Source organism: Cebus imitator, unplaced genomic scaffold (assembly GCF_001604975.1).
Source record: "Cebus imitator isolate Cc_AM_T3 unplaced genomic scaffold, Cebus_imitator-1.0 Scaffold15, whole genome shotgun sequence".
In the NCBI taxonomy this organism is placed as follows: Eukaryota; Metazoa; Chordata; class Mammalia; order Primates; family Cebidae; genus Cebus; species Cebus imitator.
The window spans coordinates 11,782,029-11,803,877 of NW_016107330.1; the positions used below are offsets into that span (position 1 = coordinate 11,782,029).

At 57.1% G+C, this 21,849-nt stretch overlaps 1 protein-coding gene across 17 annotated transcripts in view; it reads right to left on the bottom strand.

Moving 5' to 3' along the window:
* LOC108288085 (RAP1 GTPase activating protein) overlaps window positions 1-21,849 on the bottom strand; it is a 74,181-nt gene that overhangs the window by 4,243 nt on the left and 48,089 nt on the right. For 7 of the 17 annotated variants that reach the window (XR_005196588.1, XR_005196584.1, XR_001818580.2 and 4 more), the window contains 18 exons: window positions 19,923-19,958; window positions 18,969-19,016; window positions 17,865-17,903; window positions 17,243-17,428; window positions 13,988-14,091; window positions 13,630-13,708; window positions 13,180-13,233; window positions 12,055-12,138; window positions 11,756-11,856; window positions 11,492-11,621; window positions 10,106-10,261; window positions 9,559-9,630; window positions 8,863-8,949; window positions 8,243-8,380; window positions 6,056-6,187; window positions 3,240-3,494; window positions 2,365-2,474; window positions 1,252-1,365 (listed from right to left, as the gene is read on the bottom strand). Coding sequence is in view for 10 of the 17 variants with exons in the window: in XM_037730669.1 (XP_037586597.1) it covers window positions 1,252-1,365; window positions 2,365-2,474; window positions 3,240-3,494; window positions 6,056-6,187; window positions 8,243-8,380; window positions 8,863-8,949; window positions 9,559-9,630; window positions 10,106-10,261; window positions 11,492-11,621; window positions 11,756-11,856; window positions 12,055-12,138; window positions 13,180-13,233; window positions 13,630-13,708; window positions 13,988-14,091; window positions 17,243-17,428; window positions 17,865-17,903; window positions 18,969-19,016; window positions 19,923-19,958 (1,925 nt within the window). In the remaining 7 variants the exon portion in view is untranslated. The remainder of the gene's footprint in view (window positions 1-1,251; window positions 1,366-2,364; window positions 2,475-3,239; window positions 3,495-6,055; window positions 6,188-8,242; window positions 8,381-8,862; window positions 8,950-9,558; window positions 9,631-10,105; window positions 10,262-11,491; window positions 11,622-11,755; window positions 11,857-12,054; window positions 12,139-13,179; window positions 13,234-13,629; window positions 13,709-13,987; window positions 14,092-17,242; window positions 17,429-17,864; window positions 17,904-18,968; window positions 19,017-19,922; window positions 19,959-21,849) is intronic. The other 10 variants (XR_001818590.2, XM_037730708.1, XM_037730700.1 and 7 more) reach the window with 2 other exon arrangements.

Sequence of the window (21,849 nt, forward strand, 5' to 3'; positions counted from 1 at the left end):
AAAAAAAAAAAAAAAAAAAAAAAAAAAAAAAAAAACCCACAAGCTTTTCATGTTCAGAGCCTCGACGCCCCCTGCCTGGAGTCTCTGTCCTGCTCTCAAATCCCAAAAGCAAACGTGTCTTTCAAAAATCAGCCTCGGGCTCCCACTCCAGGAGTCCTTCCCCGATTCCTCCTCCCAAGGTGAGAATGATGCTCCCCGCTCTGGGTCCTGCGTACTGCGCCTCCCCCATCTCTACCACCCTGTCTTGCCTCTCTGTTCGCCTGCGGGGGCTGAGTCCTCTCTATTCCCACAGAGCCCCACACAGAGGCAGCTTAGCCAACAGACGCCAAATGGAGGGGTGGCTTCCTCACTGGCCTCTCTGTTTCCACCCCACCCCACTCTAACCCCTTCTCCGTACAACAACTGCAGTCAGCTTCTTAAAGCATCACCCTCGTAATTACCGTCCTCCCAAGGCTCCCTGTCACACCAAGGATAAAAGCCAAAACTCTTGTACAACCTGCTAAGCTATAAGCCAGCGCCTGCCCACCTCTCCAATCTCCTTCCCACCACCAGGGGCCCAGCCCCTCAGGTACTTTTTATTTTTTAAGAGATGGAGTCTTGCTATGATGCCCAGGCTGGAGTGCAGTGGCTATTCACAGGCATGATCATAGCTCACTACAGCCTCCAAGTCCTGGGCTAAACCCATCCTTCTTCTTCAGCCTCCCAAGTAGGTGGATTCCAGGCATGCGCCACCACTCCTGGCCACCCTTCTTTCTGTCCCTGGAGTGTGCCCTGGGCCACTGCACTGGACAAGCTCCTTACCTGAGTGCTCTTCTCTCTGCCATGCCAGTCCTACAGAGCTGGCTCAGTTCCCAATTCAAATGTCACCCCTTGGAGCTGTCTCCCCTGAGGACCCATCTAAACACCACTGCCCCCAGTCCTTCTTTATCCCCCCTCAACCCCTGCTTTAGGTTCCTCCTATCACCATGATCTGGAAACGGCTTATGAGGCCATGTTCTGATGCACCTGTGACCGTGAGGAGGGGACCTATACACAGGGCACCTCTGTGCTCCAGAGCCGGGCATGGAGCTGGGTGTGCACAAGGTGCTCGGTGGGTATGTGTCAAAGGAGGGTCCCAGAGAATGCCCAGGCCCCCCTGACACCTTGCTGTGGCAGAGTCAAGGCTCCTGTGCTGTCCTGGGCCCAGGCAGGGGAGGGAAAGGCTGATTCACACTCCCAAGCCCCCAAGCCCCACGTGCCCTGAGCCCCAACCTGTTCTTGGTCGTGGGCATCTCTGGGGAGCTCTGAGTGGATGAGTTCTCCGACTTGGGCTCCTGGGAGACGTGCCCGCTGTCTGGGGTCTTCTGGCCAGCCGGAGGGCTCTCCCTGCGGGGCACATGGGGGCAGCGGAGGGATTCAGCACTGGGCCTGGCATCGGGCCAGGTGGTGATGGGGGTCATGGTGCCTCCTGTCTCATACCTACACCCCTATCTTCAGGGCCAGCCCTGCAGCGGTCCTGTGGGCTCCCTGGCTAGCCTGGCCAACAATGGGGGTGGCACTAATGGAGCTATACTGGACAGGGACGGGATTCCTCTCAGGTCCTCTTCACAGGAGCAGGTACAGCTGTCCCTATCCTTAGATAAGGAACCCAACCAGGGACACACAGCTAGGACGTGGCAATGCCAGGCTCTGAACCCAGGATTCGCGGCACACTAAGCTCTGGTGGCAGCAAGGACAATGCCTGCTCCCCTACTGGAGCCCTCTCAGGGGACCCGACCCTGGCCTCACATGCAGCGCCCGAGTCCCCACAGCAGCCCCATGCCATTGGCTGTGTTCTCATCCCTTCTCCAGATTGGAACAATAAGGCTCAGAGGAGCTCAGTGACTCACCCAAGGTCACACATCGTTAGCACCAGGGAGATGGACTCATACCCAGGAGCCAGCCTCTGATGTCGGGGACAGCTCTGCTATTGGCCTGGGCTGGCTGCCCTCATGCTGCCCACACTTGTGGACCCCCAGGCCCATCTGTGGCCACCCTGAAAACCAGTCCTAGGCCCTCCTACCTGTGCTGAGGCCTCGGGAAGAGCATGGGTGCTGGCCCCACACGGATCAGGGCTCAGATCCCAGCTCTGCCCATCACTGGCTGTGTGACCTGGGTAAGCCCCTTGACCCCTATGACCTATGGCTTCTTGATCTGCATGTGGCACTTTAGGTGACACGCTGGTCCTGGTGCCTGACATGCAGCAGGGACTTGGCCACACATTTGTCACTGATGGGGACAGAGAGGCAGAGGGGTGGGTACTCCCTTCTGCTTGCTTTGCTTTGCCACTGAACGGGGGTCAGGGGCGAGGCTGCAGGGATCGGGGCACTGTCCCCCCTCACCCACCTCTTCTCCTGCACCTCCTGTATGTTCTCGATGCCAATGGCGCTGCTGCGGCGGGAGCCAAACGGGCCTGCCTTCTTCCTCGTGGGGCTCTTCCCAGGGACAATCAGTGACTGTGGGGAGAGGCCCCAACTCAGTGCCACCTTCCCAGGGAGCCCCAGTGCCCCCCACATCCCTTCTGGGGACCCTGCTGCCCCAGGCCCTGAAGCAGAGTTGGTGAGCAAGAAAGAATGAGAGAAGATGTCCATTCCCAGAGACAGCCCTCCCAGTTTATAGAAAGGTAAACAGGTCCCAGGAGGGCAGGGCCTCTCCCGACCTCACACAGCAGGAATGCACGTCGATATTGGCCCCGGGTTAGGGCAGGGTCCCCAGGGTCTAGGGTGGGAGGAGGCTGAGTCCTCAGAATGGCTACCCCTCCCCGCCCCCCAGGGCTCCCTGGGATCTGCAGTCTAAGGGTGGTGGTGAGAGGGCAGTGTAGCAACCCAAGACCCACCCCATACCAGCTGGGGCCCCTCCCTGGAACCTCCAAATTGGCTGGGGGAGGTTCTGGCCCAGCAGTTGGAAGATTCCCTCAGCTTCTCACACACTGTATTGGGATGCCCAAGGCCCCAGAAGCCTGCCCCCAGCTTCTCTGGAGGCAGGAAGGGGTAGGACCCCCAGGCCAGTTCCTACCCCTGGAACTCCAGTTCCTGGAGGGGAGGGGGAGTCAGGGCAGAGGAGAGGGATGGTGCTCCATGCAGACCGGCGATATTGGGGGACGTGCGGTTGGGCGTAGGGCCTTTGGGTACCGGATCCTGGCAGGGACTGGGCCAGGGTCCCAGGGGCCAAGGCAGGGCCAGAAGCCCCTGGTGAGGGGGCACTGGCTCTGGCACAGGTACCAGGCCCCAAAGCAGGTGCTGAGTGCCATCGGAGCTGCTGCCGCTCCATCCCGCACGCCCTGGGGCCTGTCCCGGGGGCAGGGGGGCAACGTCCCCAATATGGCCTCCGTCCTGAGTACGAGCAGAGAACAGCGCGTGCAGGCAGCCTCCAGAGCTGGCGGCCCCGCGGACGACAACCTCTTCCACGGTTCCTATGCCTATGGCACTGCCCCGGCGTCCGAATCTACTCGCGCTTTTCCCAGGAATAAGCAATGACTGGCAAGCAGCAGAGGGTGGGGGCAGAGAGAGAGAGACAGAGAGAGAGTCAGAGAGCGAGAGAGATGGTGGGCGGGAGACACAGAGAGGAGGAGACACAGAGAAAGGAGGAAGACAGAGAAAAAGGAAGAGAAGGGCGCAGGAAGTAATGGAAGAGGGATAGGGCCGGGGGAAGGGACGGCAAGAAGCACAAGGAGAGACAGAGGACAGGGCAGACAGGGAGAGAGATGGACAGACAGTTACCCAGAGACAGGGACACGTGTGACCCAGCGAGGGCGCATTAGACGGGCACAGAGGGACATACAGAGAGATGAGGATGCAAGGACCCAGAGACAGGCCCAGGGAGGGTCACACACAGAGAAGGAAAGACAGGGGAAGGTGGAAAGGAAAAAGCAAGGGTGATAACAGCGGAAACGGGAAGGAGGAGAGGGAGCAAAAAAAACAGGTGCAAAAAGGAAGGAGAAATGAAGAACCAAAGGGCAGAGAGGCCACAGGAGGAGGAGAGAAGGAAGGAGGGAATGAAAAAAGGAGAGAGGGTGGAATAAAAGGAGGAAACATGGAGAGAGGGAGAGTTGTGAAAAACAAAACAGAAATGGGTCCGGTTACTGCCATGGTGGGTGCTGCTGGCCTTGCCCTGTCCCTGGGGCCCCTCTGTGGCCACCCACAGGAGGCTGGGTCACTCTGGTGGAGAGGAAGGGAGTGGTTGATAAAACTGGGTTGGGGTAAGGTTGGGCCCGCTCCTCGAATGACAGTGGGTTTGGTGACTGCTGGACAGCAGAGGTGGGGGGAATCCCGCCTGCCACACGACATAGCTTCACAGCACTGAGCACAGGGCTTGGCATGCAGTAGACAGTCAATAAAGGATGGATGGATGGATGGATGGTTGGATGGATGATGGATGGGTGGATGGATGATGGATGATGGGTGGATGGATGATGGATGGGTGGATGGATGATGGATGATGGGTGGATGGATGATGGATGGGTGGATGGATGATGGATGATGGGTGGATGGATGATGGATGGGTGGATGGATGATGGATGATGGGTGGATGGATGATGGGATGGGTGGATAGATGATGGATGATGAATGGATGCATGGATGGATGATGGATGGATGGGTGATGGCTGGCTGGATGGATGATGGATGATGGGTGGATGGATGATGGATGGGTGGATAGATGATGGATGATGAATGGATGCATGGATGGATGATGGATGGATGGGTGATGACTGGCTGGATGGATGATGGATGATGGATGGATGGATGATGGATGGATGATGGATGGATTGGTAGATGGATGATGGACGGATGGGTGGATGGCTGGCTGGATGGATGGATGATGGATGATGGAAGGAAGGGTGGATGGATGATGGATGGATGATGGATGGATGGGTGGATGGATGATGGATGGATAGATGATGGATGGGTGGATGGATGATGGATGATGGATGGAAGAGTGGATGGATGATGGATGGATGAAGGATGGATGGGTGGATGGATGATGGATGGATAGATGATGGATGGGTGGATGGATGATGGATGATGGATAGATGATGGATGGATGGACGGGTGGATGGGTGGGGAGCATAGCAGTGGGTGCAGTGTCCTGGGGTGGCCACTAGGCAGTGGATAGCAGTGAGGCTCACAGTCATAAACCGTTTTCATCCATGTGCCCAGCACTCCCGAGTGTGAGCAGCAGAGTCCCAGAACCTGGCCAACAGCCAGTGATCACACAGGAGGTGCTCCCTCTGGAGATGTTCACACAGAAGCCAGATTCCTGACACACAATAAGTAGCCACACCACAGAGGCCCTGGCTGCTGCAGACACACAGTAGGAGGTGCTCACAGAGAAAGTGCCCACACAACAGCTCACTTCCTGACACACAGTAGGTGTTCACCGACATCTAGGGCTTAGCGCACATGATGTGCTCATACAGCAGTCTATTTTCTGAAACACAGTAGGTTCTCACACAGCAGCCCAGGGCTGTGCACACAGTAGGCACTCACAGAGTTGATGCCCACACAGCAGCCCAGGACCTGACACACAGTGGGTGCTCACAGGTACTCAGGGCCAGGCCCACAGTAGATGCTCACAGAGTACATGTCCACATAGCAGCCCATGGCCTGACACACAGTGGGTGTCCACAGCCTGACACACAGTAGGTGCTCCTGGAAACCCAAGGCTTGACAGTAGGTGCCCACACAGCAGCCCAGACCCCAGCAAACAGATAGTAGATATTCAATAAGGAATGAGACACAGAGGCTGCCCCAGGGCTGACCTGTGGAAAGTCACATAGTGTATAAGGGGCCAGGAGGAGGGGAGGGCCAAGGAGCTTGGGAGGGGGCTGCAGGCTGCAAGCTGTCAGCACAGCAGTGTCCTGGCCTGGGCACTTCCCCCCTCCCATGGAAAGCAGCGGCTAGACCAAATCCAGAGCCTGGGACTGGCGCGTGGACAGCAGGGCTACAGAGAAAGGTGGGGCCAGGCCTCAGGAGGCAGAGGAGAGCTGAGGGTCCACCCCAAGGAGGGACAGGGGCCCGGGGAGGGGAAGGGCACTCACTATTCCAGCCGCCTTGGCCAGGTCGGGGTTGTTGGGTGCGAAGCTCCCACTGTGGCTGGTGGACACGGTGTTGGGCTTCTTGTTGCTCAGCCCCATGGCATCCATGGACTGGCTGCGGCTCCGGATGACCCGCTGTGAAGGGGGTGGCACAGGATTCCTAAGGACCGTCCCCTTGAGGAAACCCAGGAGCCCAAGCATCTGGTCCCTCCCCAGCAATCTGGTCCCTCTCACTCTGGGTGACCCCAGGAAATCCCTTCCCCTGGGTAAGTGGAGAGCAAGGCAGCAGAGAGAGGTGGGGCCAGGCCTCAATTTCCCTGTGCATCACACAGGAAGCAGGTCCAGATGGGGCCTAAGGGTAGCTGAGGTCTTGGCTCTGCCACCAACTTGCTGGGTGGCCTTGGGGACACCACTTCACTCCTCTCAGTGTCTGGGACCCACAGGCTGCTCTGCGCTGAGTGTCCTTGTGTGGCTGCCGTAAGGACTGCAGAAGATACCGGATAATGGCCAAAAGTGTACATGGAGAGCCCTCTCGACACCTGAGTTTCATTCCTGTTAGGGCCTCTTAGAGCTCTCCTGCCTTCTTTCCTTTCTCCCCACCCACCCTCCTTCCTTGTTTTTTTCAGACCAATCTATATATATGCTTGTTATGGGACCAGCACTTTACAATCACACAGTCACTAGATTTCCCCACAAGATGAGGACTAGCAATCATGCTCATTTCACACACAACGGAACTGAGGCAGAGGTGAGCCCAGCATGCCAGGTCCCATGCCCTCAACTCTGGACTCTGTTGCTTCTGAGAAATTCTTAGACCTAATCTAGGTCCTCCATCCAGCACCTACCAGATGCGGGATCAGAGCCCTCCTCAAAGGAGACACCCCAGGTCCATGTTCACCCCACCTGTCCTGTCTCCATGGGCAGAGGCAGGGCTATCTCCAAGCCTCTTTCTCAAAGATGGTCTGTTCACCTCAGTTCCTGGGCAGGCCTGGGCGGCTGGGCTACTTCTTTATTCCAATCCATAGCTCCAGCTGTGTGGCCTGCCCTGGGTTGAGGGTGAGGTCTGACCAGCCGGCTGGGCACCTGGAGGATGGGTAGTTTTCCTCCTGTGGATGGAGGAGACAGTGGCAAAGAGGCCACTACCTCGGCCCTGCAGCCTGGGCGAGTCTAGACCCTGTCCAAGGGAGAAAAGGAACTACTCCATTCCCCACACTTCTCACTTCAGACGACAGTTGCTGAGGCAGACAGGCAAGGTTTTGCATTTTGCTTTTAAACTTATATTGCACGAACATAATTGTTTTACAGATAACAATAACTGTATGAGGTAAGTTGCCATTACCCTACTCAACAGATAAAGAAACTGAGGCTCACAGAATGCCCAAGCTGGCAAGCAGGAGAGATGGGATTTGAAATGTCCGCGCTCTTAATGCTAAGCTAAACCAGGGCCAGGCAGGGTAGGTCACACAGACCAGGTCCCTCTGCAATGATCATGGTTCATATATCCCTTCTGAGACCTCTATTTCTTTCCTGCAGTCAAGACAGAGCCTCTTCCTCTCTTCTCTTCTCTGCTTGCTGACCTGGCATGGCAGCCTTTGTACCAGCAGCCCTCACTGTCTCCCAGAAGACCCCAACCTTTAGCAGGATTCCCAGGGGAATTCCCCACCTAGGCCCCACCTCCAATAGTTACTCCTCCCCAAGCCAGGGCCCCACCTTACACGCTGCTCCCTCAAACTCCACACAAGGCAGACTATGTCCATTTTGTAAGCCCATCCTAAAGCCCAAGTCCACCTCGAGCCCTGCCCTCGTCCCAGACTAGAGCCTCCTGTAGCCACATCCCCACGCTGTGTCCATTAGCTCCGGCCCCTGACTCCACCCCCAGCCACGTCCCCTCCCAGGCTCCACCCACAATGCGAGCAGCCTCTAGTCACAACTCCAGGCCATGTCAATCAGCCCCAGTCCGGGACTTCACCCCAGCCACGCCCCCTAGCAGACTCCGCCCCCAATGCGAAACACCTCTAGCCACACTCCCCAAGCTGTGTCAATCCCCCAATCCGGGACTCCACCCCCTCAACCGCACCAGTCTGCCAGACTCCACCCCCACGCCGTGTCCATCAGTCTGTCAGCCTCGGCCTGGAATCCCGCCCTGGCCGCGTCCCTGCTCCCCGGCCAGTTAGACCTTGGGCCCTTCACCTTGAAAGACTCAAAGAAGCCGCCACCCCCACTGCCATTCTCCATCTTGTCCTCGTCGCCGCCCAAGCCCATCATGGACTGGCTGTGGATGTGCAGTTCCTCATAGAGCGTCTCCAGGAGGGCGGCCCGCGTCCGCTCCTGTGGGTCAGGCCCGGGCCGTCAGGAGGGACCCCAGGGATCAGCCCCTCAGCCCACAGTTCAAATCCCGGCCACCTTCTGAGGCATGGACCACCTTCTGAGTGGGGAGTGGGGAGTGGGGAGTGCACCGTTCCCAGGCCACTTACTCCGCAGCTCAAGCAGCCCCCAGGGACCCTCATATGAAGGGCCCCTCACAGCCCCTTCGGGATCTGGCTGCATGTCCCCACTCCCCAGGTCCACCCCCAACCCAGACCCAAGGTGTCCCTGTCAGCCTGCCTGCCTCCCAGCACCTCCTGGGCACTCCCCACTATCCCTCCTGCTTTCTCTCCGCTGACCTCCTACTCAACTATCAAACCATCCTGCCTCAGGTGTCCCTTCTAAGGCCAAGGTCTGAACATGGCTTTTCCCTTCCCAGAGACAGGGCTGAAATTCTAGGTTGGAAGGTGAGAGAGGGTGACCCAGCCCTCATGGCCCATCCTCACCTCCAGTTTGGCAAACTTCTCTGCCTTGTAGCAGGCATATTCAGCATTGATCAGCTTTGTCAGCAAAAATTCCTGGAACTCAGGCCCCTGGAAACCCCCAGTGTGGAGGAGATGAGAAAGGAAGGATCAGAGAAACACAGAAATAAGAGACTGAACCCCAATAAGGCAGAGGCTGCAGCTCCTGAACCATGCTCTGCTAGGACCTGGGGTTACCCTCTTTACTCCCAAAAGGGCATCTCCCTGGGCTCAGCTCCCCAAGTACCTTCAAGGCACCCCAGTGCCCTTCATGGCTGCCCACCCCCTCAGAGAACAAACCCCACAGATGTTAGGTCTGGGTTGGGGTCCCCTACGGGCTCAGACTAGGGTAGCAGAACACTCTATGTACAGAGCTGAAGCTCAGGCTTGAAGTGTACCCCTCAGCAAACATTTTACAAGAAAGAAAACTGGAACTGTCAGAAAGAGAACAGAAATGAGGAAAGGCCAGTCTACTATGGAAAGTGTAAAACAATCGTGTAGTTTATTCTCTGGCCTTGTGAAAGAAAAAAAAAAGTGTTTTCAAGATGAACGAAAAAGCCAGGCCCCCCTTGCACAGTTAGGGGAGCCCAGCTGCCCTGGCACAAAATGCGGCTTTGGGACCTCATAAGGCCCCCACCCATTTTTTGTCACTCTGTCCATGACTGAGGGGCTGCCCCTTACCTTCCTGAACACAGCGGGGTCCGGGAGTGGGGGTCCGAAGAAGGGCACATCATCTCTTGCAGTGACAGAGACCTGGAAGGGAGGGCAGGTGTCTGTTCTGTGGAGTCTGGGGTCTGCTCTGCCCCACCCCAGCCAGAAACCCCTACTTTGCCTCCCTGGCCTGCCCCTTGGCTGGGGAGGCTCAGTGATTGGGTGCTGGATGAATCTTTCTTCCAAGGATTTCTGCTCCTCTAAGTTTTGCCTTGAATTTTACTGGTAGGGAGGGGTGGGGACTCAGGAATCATTGGGGATGGTGAAGGCAGAGGAGGCTACGGGAGGTAGAGGACAGTGATAACAGGCCAGGAGGTGGAGAAGGGAAACTGACCTCTCTGAGGGGGTGAGCTTTGGGTAAGAGAGAGGGCATGGTATGAACAGGGCACCATCGGAACCTTCCACAGTCCCTCCCCCGTTACAGCCGGAAAAAGAGGCTCAGAAGGGCATCCCAGGGAGGGCAGAGCTGCAGCCAGGGCCCTTGCTGATGCCCCTGGGAGGCTCCAGGAGGACCCACCTTGTAGAGGGGGCCATCAGGGCCCCCACCCTCAGCCTGCACCACTACATAGGCATGCAGGAAGTTGGATGCAATCATGTCGGGCACAAAAGGCGTGTTCTCATCCTGGAAGACCACAGCCACGATGTCATTGCCGATGTGCCGCTTCCGCTGCAACTGAGCACAAGGCCACGGCCTTTCACGGTCTGGCCAGAGAGGGGCCAGCTGGGGAGGGGGTGCCCACAGGGGTTTAGGAGGGTTTGGGGTAGGCAGAGGGCACTTCTAAGGATTTACTTTCCCCAAAATAATGTAGCAAAAAACCTGTCTTAAAATTACTTTCGTTGAAAAATGGGCTGTTTGGAACAATGTACACTATTCAGGGGACGAGGGTACACTAATATCCCAGACCTCACCACAACCCAATCCATCCATGTAATCAAAAACCACTTGTCCCTGTACATCTATTGAAATTACAGGGAAAACGATTTCAGTTTTCTTGGAGTGCTGTGACAGATAACGAAACCAAGGCCTAGAGCGAAGTGACTTGCCAGGTGCTATAATGAGCTTCTGATAAATGACTAGAGCCCAGGTCTCTTGGCCCCCAGACCTTACCTATCAGCCCTTCTCCTATCTCCATGCCCCAAACATGACCCCCGATTGAAAAAACAAGCACTATGTGGTATATATTCATGTTGCTAAAATGAACACAGGCCCTTAGTAAAAGAAAGTGAAAAGACACTACAAATAAGGAATAACTATTTCCATTTTTCTCACATTACCCTTTTATCCCCTGGGCTGGGACCTGAGGTCAGGCAGAGAGCCCTGTAGGAGGCTCAGGACAGGGGGATAAACTTCTGAGTTCAGTTCCCAGAACATGCCCTGCTCTTCCTCGACTCCAGGCCTTTGCAGAAGCTGTTCTCTCCACCTGGAACATCTCCCTTCCTTCTTCCAGCTCCTTCACAGCCTAAAAGTCACTTTCTCTTAAAAGCTTTTCCTGATTCCCACTTCTCCCAAGACTAAGTGTCCCCACATGACCCAATGAGGCTCTCCACTCCCCATAAAACACCAGTTCAGATCTGCGGAGCTCTTGCAATGTACCAGGCACTGTTCTACTGTCCCTATGCACCCACGAATTTATGCTCACCTAGGAGGTAGGTGCCATTCTGACTTAGAAACCAAGGCTTTCCCAGCATTGAAGCAGCCTGTCTCCCCTGACCCAACTAGAGCCCACAAGTCGGGGGACTGAATCATTTCCATCTCTGTGTCCCACACAAGTTGGGGGACTGAATCATTTCCATCTCTGTGTCCCAGAGCCCAGTGCTGGGCCTGGTGTGATGGAGGCTGAATGGACAGGTAGAGAGGGAGGACAGGTGGAAGGTGGGAAGCAGGTGGGGGTGCCCAGGCTACCTGCTGGGCGTCCCCTTCTGTGTAGGGCAGCTTGGTGGACACGTGAAACATGATCTCCTTGTTGCGGAAGTTGCAGTACACAGATTCGGTCCCCGTCTGCCCGTGGGTCACGTCCAGGCCTCCTCGGAACCTGCCCCCGGGCCCCCCAGGCCACGGCTCAGTCTCCAGCCCCAGCCAGGCCTCCACAGGGCCAGGACAGGGGCTCCCTCCCTGCACAGGAGCACAGGTCAGATTACACTCTGCTCAGTCCACCCTAATACTCACCCCTTAAAGTCCTGCAGTTTGACCTTCTGGCCAAGAAATTCAAGGAACTCCACGAAGGCAGGGCTCTCCTCATTGGTGCTGAAGAGTTCTTCCTCAGAGGTCTGGGGATGAGCGGCCAGGGTCATGGAGGTGGAGTTCCTGAGAAGCCCCTGCCCCCTGTCCCTACTCAGACCCAGAGAGGGCAGGAGGGAGGACCTCTGGCAGACCCTGGGCTCCTGAGTCCCTTGGACGATGTGCTCCCCTGGAAAAGGTCTGAGATACGGGAGCGGGTGGGGAGGGAAGGCAGGAGGTTAGCACACCTGCCCAAGCTTCTGATAAATGACGCCAAACTTGAAGTTATTGCTGATGACGTGCTCGTCAAAGGTGACGATGAGCCGGGAAGCCTGCGGGAGAGGACGCCGGGTGAAGAGACTGTGTGTGCAAGCTGCCGTTCTGCACGCCCTTCCCCCGTGCCAAGCACTGAGCCAGGCGCTCTACACGCATTACATCATGTAATTCTCATTCCAGCCGTCCCCTCTGAGCCTTGGGTTCGGAGAGCTTAAGTGACTCCCCTAGGGTCAATGGCTTGCAAGTGCGTGCAGGCTTGGGATTTGACCCCAGGTCTGCTGGATTCCAAAGCTTAAGCTGATGGCTCCTGAGTTTTGCCGTGAGCCCCGCTCCTGCCATGGCCAAGCCCGCCCTCAGTGCACTCTAACTCCCAACACAGTCCTTTGCTCCTCTGTAAACCCACATCATCTTTCCAGAACAGGCTACGTCCCGCCAATTTGCTGTCGGCATTAAGCAAGTTCTCCTCCTCACCTTAGGCCTCAGTTTCCTCACCCATAAGCAGGAGGTGGGCCCTGATTTCTGAAGCCCCTTCAGGATACCTTTCCTGGACCACATCTCATACTTTAGAGACCTCACACTGCTCCAGAATTCGGGCAGGGGCACAAGGGTTTACCTGCCTGTCCTCTTCCAGGACACGCCCCGGCTCATCCAAGGCAGAAGCTCCTGCCCGATCCCCACACTGTCCCAGTGCCTGGAACCCAGCTCCCAGCCCCCAAGCAGAAGGCACCGGGGCTATTCTCTCTCTGCAGGTCTCCTCTGGGATACGAAGGCAAGGCCAGTCGAAAAGACACTGGTCCCAGGGGAGGACTGCAGCACAGATTGCTCTCAGGAGGGTCCCCAAACATCACAGGCCGGTCTCGAAGGCAGACAAACCTAGGCTTAAACGCAGGCCCTCCTGATCTGCTGTGCACCCTTGGGTAAGGCACAGACCCTTTCTGTGGCTCCTCTTCTGCATATTGTGAACTTCACAGGGTTACTGTGAAGATTAAGTGACAGAACCTGGGGACAGTACCTGGCACACAGAAGGTGCTTAATAAACACTCAGTCCTCTAGTCACTCATCCACCCTCAGTGAGCTATGCCCAGATCCAGCCGTACCTTGGGGTAGAGCACAGGATAGAATCGATCCACGTTGACATCTTCACACACCAGCTGCAGGAGGAGATAAGGGAGGGGCGTGAGGTGTGGGGCCAGGGAGGAGAGGACGGCGTGCCTGGACCTCCCTGGCCAAAGTCTGGGAAGAAGTCATGTTGGGGCTGGCCAAGGCTGAAGCAGGACTCCGAGGTCACTGCTGCTCAGGGAATGGAGGTCTCCTGAGATCTGAGGGTGCTAGAGAGAAAACCAAAAGCACACAGGCAGGGGATGCGGGTGCAGGAGAACACATGGCAACCTGAGACATGGTGGGAACACTCGAGAGACGGGGCCTCAGGATAGGGCGGCAGCTCAGGGCTGGGGCCTGCAGCTGGAGGGGCATGCCGAGGCAGAGCTGAAGCCCAGCAAGTGCTGAGCAGGGGCTGACCGGGAAGCTCAGGGGAGTGGGGGCCTCACCTTTGCCATCTGGACAACATTAGGGAATTCGGTGAGGCAGGAGATGGGGATGACATCATGGTATGTCCGGCACTTGGTCCTGGGAAGAAAAAGTCACATGGTGAAGGCCTGGGCAGCGGGACAGGAAAATGGGAACCCCACGCCTGGCAAAGTAAGGCCACAAAGGGGTGGACCATAGCGCGGACCAGAGGTGACGACGGGTGCCAGGCTGGCTCGGGCACTAACTTGCTGTGTAACCTCAGGCAAATCCCTGCCCCTCTCTGGGCCTTGATGAAGACAGTGGGTCAAATGAGACGGGCTCTCAGATTCTAAGGCCTCAGCCCTTCCTGCCGTCTCAGGACTCCCCCACCACCCTCACCTGAGCAGCAGCCGCAGGTGCTCTTGGTCCCCGATGACATCGTACTTGAGTGAGAAGACAAGGTGGCCGAGGGCAGTGTCCAGTGAGTAGTAATTGAAATGCTCCTGCGGTGGGAGGTGGGGGCCAGGGGAGTGGGTGAGGCTGAGCAGGGGCTTCCAGAAACCAGGCCAGAAAGCCAGCCCACTCCCAGATGGGGGTCCTTTGCCCACAGCAGGTGTCACGGCTGATAGCAGACCCCACATCAGACAGAACTGCACTCAAAGCCCCATTCTGCCACTGACCAGCTGGGCAGCCTGAGGAGGTCACTTGGCCTCTCTGTGCCTCGCTTTCCTAGTCTGCCAAATGGGAGGGAACCCAGTTATTTGGTGGTGGCCAGGACAGAAAGGGATGAAGTGCCTGGCTCAGCCTTGGTGTTCAGTGAAGGTGGGTGGTAACACCGGGTCTCTGGGTGCTCACTGAGTCAGGACCACATTCAGACCTGCATGCCTGTCTTCAGCCCGGGCCCTTCTCAGGGCTGAGTACCCAGCAGGTGCTCAATGAGCAAAAGCTGATTGCCCAACCTGTGACTCTGTGGTCCCTGAAGCCAGGGCCCATGAGAAACAGGAAGCGAAACATCCCATAACACACAGGGCAGCTGGCCAGGCAGGTTTCCACCCTCCTGTCTCACCTGGAGAAGAGGGCACAGCGTTGGAAAGACACACTCTGGAGGGTATCAGGGGTGGCTGCGGCAGGGAAGGCACCCCCAGAGAGAAGCCTGGGGCTGGCACCTTGGGTGGGGAAGTTCCAAAGCCGAGGGCTGGGAGTTCAGGGAGACACCACCCAGCCTAGCCCTGGGCTCCCCCTGCCAACCCCAGCCCCAGCTCTTGCCCAAGCCTTAGGAGTGGAGCTGGCTGGCCACACCTGCCCCAGGAATCATCCTAGATGTAAATCCTGTTCAAACATGAACACCTGCACTCAGAGGCCAGGAGCAGATAGAGGCAGGGGCCAGTGGATGTGCCCCACGAATCCGAAGCTCAGGGGCATTCTCAATGGACCTGGCACAGAGTCCCCCCAGCCCTGCCTGGGCAGAGTGTCAGAGACCCCCAAATGCTTGACATCATCCAGCAGAGAGGGAGTGGCAGGCACTTGATAAGGAGTCACTTGGCAGGGAAGTCCAGGGAGTGGGGAGTTTTCCTGGACAACCCCAAGCCCAGAGGAGCTCCAGGGACACAGTGGGACAGTGGGCTCAGGGTCCCCGGAAGTCAATGCCCAAAGTCACCCTAATCTCCCCCTCTGCCAGGATAGGTCCCAGCGCCTGAGCACCTGGCTGCTTCTCCCTTACCACCTAGAGTCAGGAAGCGGCCCTGCCTCTCTGCCAGCCCTGGGGCTGCTCCCCTCAGTACTGCTAATCTGATCCTGGACATGAGGCCTCCTCTTTTTTTTTTGAGATGGAGTCTCACTCTGTTGCCCAGGTTGGAGTGCAGTGGTGCCATCTCGGCTCACTGCAACCTCTGCCTCCTAGGTTCAAGCGATTCTCCTCCCTCAGCCTCCAAAATAGCTGGGATTACAGGCACCCACCACCACACCTGGCTAATTTTTGTATTTTTAGTAGAGGTGGGGTTTTGCCATGTTGCCCAAGCTGGTCTTGAACTCCTGACCTCAAGTGATCTGCCTGCCTTGGCCTCCCAAAGGGCTGGAATTATAGGTATAAGCCATGGCACCCGGCTGCCTCTTCTGACCCTCCAGCCTGCACCTCTTCAGATTCTACCGCACTCAAGGTCCACTACCTTCATCTGTCACTCGTTACTCTTTCAACCAACTTTTCTGAGTGCCAACCATGTGCTTGGCATACATGGTATCCTTAGATCCCACCACCTGCCAGATCCAGCTGGGAGCCTCTGGCCAGAAGGTGCCTAGGATGCAGGTCTCTCTCCACCTCTAGGGCTCAGCTGGGAAGTGGAATTCCATGCTGGCTTCTGGGTTTGTTCCTAGGCAAAGGCTCCCGAACCTGGGCTCGTTGGTTTAGTCCCAGTCACAATGGATACTCTCCAGTGTCTCCCAGAGTCAGGCCAATGCCCAGGCCCAGACTGAGGTCACACAGCTTCCCAATCCCCAAGGAGTCATCCCCTCTTCCCAACACACGCGCGCGTGCACACACACACACACACGCACACATACTCGCACAGTGGCTAGGAGCATGACCTCTCCCGTGCATCTTAATGGAAGGTCAGCCAAAGCTGGTTCAGTTCCAGGCTCAGTAATTGTACAACCTTGACTAAATCATTACCTATCTGAGCTTCAGTTTCCTCTTCTGTAAAAACAGAATAATCCTGATATCACCAAGTCATTATGAAGATGTGAAAACAGCTAATGTTAACTGAGTATTTACCATGTGCCAGGTGTGGTTCTAGAAGCTTTGCGTGTACTTTTATTATCCCTGTTTTCACAGATGAGGAAGTTAAATAACTTGCCCAAGGTCACACTGTCAGTTAATAGAAGAGCCAAGATTCCCACACATGCCGCAAGGCTCCAGAGCCCATGACACACTTCCCAGTTGTGGCTGTGTGCTGAGACGGCACCCAGCATGCGACCTGACACATGTTCCTGGCATGGGACCTCCCCTTGGGCTCCCACAACACTCAGACAAGTTGTTGCTGGGCAGGGTCCCTGCTCTGTGCTGCTGGTGGGGCAGGGGTGCATCAATCCACGACGTTACTGTTCCCCTAACTCCAAGCTGCCTGAAAGGAGGCCCTGGGTCTATTGTGCTGGCTGCTGTATACCTGGTGCATAGAACAGGTGCCAGGCACACAGCTGGTGCTCATTATTTGCTACCCCTGACTGAGCGCTTCCTTTGTCCCAGATGCCACTGTAAAGACCTTACAGATATCAGCTCACTGCAACCTCACAAGGTGGGTATCATTACCACCAAGCACCATTTTCACAGATTAGGAAACTGAGGCACAGAGAAGTTAAGCGATTTGCCTGATGTCCTGGGTAGTGGGTGGCAGAGCCAGGATTCAAGCCCTGGTAGAGTCTACTGTGAACCACTATGCCATACTGCTGCCTTTGCAATCAACGTTTCTTGGGTGAAAAGTGACTCCACCGTGCGTGCTCCCTGGGGGAGTGGGGTGTGCATGGTGGGAGCACGTTCACTCGGGGCTCTGGGGCTGTCACCCAGTCCTGGCCCATGGGTTCTGCTCCCTCCCAGGCCCAGCCTTGAATGGGGCTGAACTGTGACCCACCCAGCCAGTCCCGCTGCACCAGCCAGCCACCCACCTTGCCGAGAAAGTGTTTCCGGTAGATGCGGGCTGTGGGGTTGCACTCGAGCTTCATCTTGGTCGTGGGCGACTGCAGCGGCTCCGTCTCAGGGATGCTGGTGATTTCGTGGTTAGTGCCTTCAATCCAGTAGCCCCCAAACTGGGGCAGCAGGATGAGGGGGAAGGGCCCTTCTCGCCCCAAGACCTGAAGAGGGACTCAACTGAGAGCCACCCCAGATTGTATCCCACTGGGGGCCCCAGGACACCCTCCCAACTCAGATCTGGAGCCACTTCTGTCGTGGCTAAGGGGTGGGAGGGGATGGGCCAGAGCCTATGTGGGCTTCAGGGCTCTGCTCCAGTCCATTCCCTCAGCCAGACCCAGACAGTGCCAAGACCCAAGTCTCCAAGGTGGGATTTGGGGGCAGGTAGAGCCAGAGCATGACCTTGGCCCAGGAAGCTGGAACATTTGGCTCAGAAGGCCCAAGGGTTCAAATGGGCTCTGAAACCTTGGACCTGGAAACCAGGTCTCCAGCCAACAGCAAGGTCTGTGGGTCAGGCTCCTGAGGAGGTGGACCTGGTGTCCAGAAGCCCCGTGTGAGTGCCTCCTGGGTAAGGATGAGCTCGGGGATCTGGCCGAGTACCTCATGCACACTCGGGTAGGGAATGTAGTCCTCTTCTGTCTGCAAAACACAAGCAGGCCAAGGGTCTTTGCATCGATCTGCCCTCCAGCCTCCCCAGAGCTCCCCTCTGCTTGGCCAGCCTCAGGGCTGGGAGTGTGGGTAGGGCCCTGGACTCATCACCTCTTACAGATGGGCAGGGGCTGAGGCAGGCTTAGCGTGCTGAGCACTGGCATCTTCTGGGGCTCTCCTTGTCTGGGGAAAGGAGGGCTCACTGCCTCCCCAGAAGGAACCGCTGGACTACCTGGAGGGCTTGTTAAACACGGGTTGCTCCACCCTACCCCCAGAGCTTTGGATGCAGCGGTCTGGGTGGGGTCTGAGAATGTCCATTTCTCACAGGCTCCCAGGTGGCACTGATGCTGCTGGTGTGAGGACCTCTGCCCCGAAGAGAGTATCAGGCTTACTGCCCATGCACCCCCCTCTAACCCTGCCCTGCAGCCCTGGGCCCACTCCACCAGACCTGGACTTCTAGGTTCTCTGGGGTCCCAAGTCACCAAGAACCACATGCTAAGAAAACTGGGTCAAAAATAAGGGCCTCCCCTTCATCTCCCTGGGTCTCCCACCTCCAGTCAGTCTCCTCACCAATGGCTGGGGGGCCCCCAGACCTGCCTCCCCATCACTCCCTCCCCATCCAGACAGGAGCTTCACAGAGCAGGAGCTCATAAGCCTCCTAGGACCTGAGCTGGAGTCCTTCTGCAACTGCTCGTCATCACTGGTTTCAGGGAAAACATTTGGCAGCAGCTGTCTTTGAGAGAGGAGGGCTTCGACTTTGGGGTGGGGATGCCCGGAGAGGCAGGGAGGTCTGCAGTGGTGAAGGTGGAAAGGAGGAGCTAGAATAGAGGCCCCAGGCATCTAGCAAGGAAGGGAGGGGTTCTCCCCATCAAGAACTCCTAGAGGGCAGGGGCTGGGTCTACCCTGCTAGTGGCTGTGCCCCCGCTCCCACACCTGGCACACTGTAAGACTACTTCCTGAAAGGGGATAGATTCCTGCTTGATGAGCAGTGGTGGCAGCACTTCCCGGATCCCCTCCACCCCCTAGACAGGGAGGCAGACTGCCAGGCCCACCTACTTTGAGGGGCGGCGGGAAGGAGCAGCGTTGTTCATCCATCCTGCTTCCCTGTAAGAGAAGGCAGCACCGGTCTACCCTCCCAGGCCCACCGCCAGGCGCTGCCTCCCCTCCCTAAGGCATGCAAGGGGAAAGCCCTAGGAGGCGGCCCTCAGAGGTGGGGGTACTCTCAGGGCAGGGTGCTAGCTGGCTGGGGGCCCTGGGCCTCTCTGAAGGGCTGGCTGTCCCAGTAGTGACCAGAGCTGGTGCCTGGCAGCCTTGAGGACGGCTGAGGGCTCTGTGCAGGAATGCATGTGCCGCTGGGAGTGGGGGCAGGGGAGATGCACACGCCTGTGTGTGAGTTGGCAGGGGGGTTTATCTACACAGATATGTGAGGGAGAGGAGGGGAGGGAGAGGCAAAGGCAAGACAGAAAGAGAAACAGGAGGCATCGGAGTTTAGAGGGTGTTCAAGTCATCCCACCTCCCGTACCTCCTGCCCCACTCCCAGTGCATACCTATGTGAAAAGCAGATGGGCCTGCGGGGTGGAGGATATGGGGGTAATACCTCCCCCTCCTGCAGCACAGTCTCCGGCTGACAGGCCCCTGGCATCTGTCCCCTCCTCCAGTTCCATTCCACCTGGGCCCCCCACCACAAAGCCTGTGAAGTCTCTCATTGGGTGAGGGGCAGTGTGTCTGTGGGGTGGGTTGATGAACTGACTGCAGCCCTGTTGCAGTTCTACATGGGGATGGGAGCTGGGAGCCTACATGGACCCTGGGGTCACAGAGAGGTTGGATCTACCAGCCCCCACCCTCTACCCTGACCTCCAGACAGAGGACCCTGGACAACCAGGGGCCACCACCTTCTGCTGGCATGGCTTGTCCTCAGAGAAGTGAAGGGCTGGAGACGCAGCAAGGGCCCCTGGCCCCAGCCCAGCCAGCTCTGTGGCTTCCCAGAACAGGCCACAGACCCATCCTCACCTGCATCTTTTCAATCATCTCAAATAAATCTGTGTTCTGCAACAGAGACAGGGGAGAGGAGGTCAGCTGATCCCACCAAGCCCCGGAGGAGCCTCCCCCCGCCCCAGTCCTCCGGGTCCCACCAACACTGACCAGCGACCGAGGCACCTGTCTAAGCAGCAAGCAGGAGTGGCGGGAGCATTGTAGGAGGGGGCTCTGTGTGGGAGACCCATGTAGTCTGGCCAACTGTCAAGTGAGGTGAGCCCAGAGCCCAGGGCCCACGGCCAGGGCAACCCACCTACTCAGTCCTATCCCCTGAAGGGCTATTACCCTTGGGGAGAGATGGATCACCCCAAGTCCCAGCTGCAGAGATAAGCCTGTCCTGGATCCCCAGGAGGGGTCTGTGCTTCTTCCCACCTCTCCTGGAAGGGGTCAAGGCTCAGTCAGCCAGGCCACAGTCCACTGCTCAGACAGCCCACTCGTCTCCAAGCAGAGTGAGCTGGGGCTGCTTCAGGAGAGAGGACACTGAGATGCTGATCGCCCCAGCACCTGTGCGTGAGCCACATGAACCCTCGGATGCTCGAGCCAGCCTCTCCGGAGGTGAGCCAGGGCACACGCAGAGTTAATCTGGCATCTGCCAGCTGCGCTTGGCAGCTCTGGCCTCTCCAGTGCCAACTCCCTATGAGCCTTCCTGGAGGGCGGCATCCCTGCCGGCTGGCCCAGCTGGAGGCTGGGCCTGGGAAGCCCCCAGAGCCTCCAGGATGGTGACCCTCCCTCTTGCCCCTCCAAGGCTCAACTCAGGCTGCTCCTGCTGACACATGTGCTAAGAAGTTGTGCACCAGGAAACACGCACGTCTCTCTGTCTCTGTCTTTCTCCGTCTCTCTCCCTCCCCTCCTGCTCACACACACAGACGGCTGCACCAATATTTAAAGTCCCACTGCACCATGCATATGTTTCATGTACCAAGAAAATAACACACACAAACACATACGATGGGGACTGTGCACAGTGATTCTTCGAGCTATACACTAACACACAAAGATACACATTGGTGTTCTGAGTTACATTACACAGGAGCACACCCACTCACACACATGCAGGTCCAAATACCAGGAGAGACACACACACAAATGCGAACCCACACCTGTGTGGGTCTACACACCAGTAACTGCACACAAAGCTACACTAACACCACAAACCACTCTCACGTGTGAGAGAAAGCAAGAGGCCTGACAACACGCACCCACAGAGGCAGGCGGGTGTGTCCAGGGAGACCCAGACTCAGCCTCACTCATGGCTCCAAGCCCTCCCTCCCCTAGCAGGGTCACAGAACCACAACAGTAAATGAGACTCAAAAGGTATCCAGCAACTGCCGGGGAAGATAATCCCCCAGGATGCGGGGCATGGTCTGAAGCTCACTCAGCCTCACCTGCACACACACAGAGCCCTGGGAAAGGTCACCACATACAAGCACGGAAAAATGTGTGCATTCTGAGGCCTGCCCAGAGAGGCAAGATCCACCTTGTAAAACCCACCGCAGGAGGCCATGGGACACCCTGATGATCCATGGTCACCTATGGTCACACCCAACACTCTGCATTTGGAAGAAACAATTCCACAGGCAGTTACAGCAGAAACCACAGCCACACACACCTGAAGTCCAGGCAGACAAACATGCCTGTCAATACAACACGCTGTATGACAGCAACTCTGGCTTCTGTGCCCAGGTCAGCCACACAACCTCAGCTCGGCACAGTCCCCAAGAGTCATGTTGATGAGGGGTGCATTAATGTCCCCCATTAAGACATCCCACTCGGCCGGGCGCGGTGGCTCACGCCTGTAATCCCAGCACTTTGGGAGGCCGAGGCGGGTGGATCACGAGGTCAAGAGATCGAGACCATCCTGGTCAACATGGTGAAACCCGTCTCTACTACAACTACAAAAAAT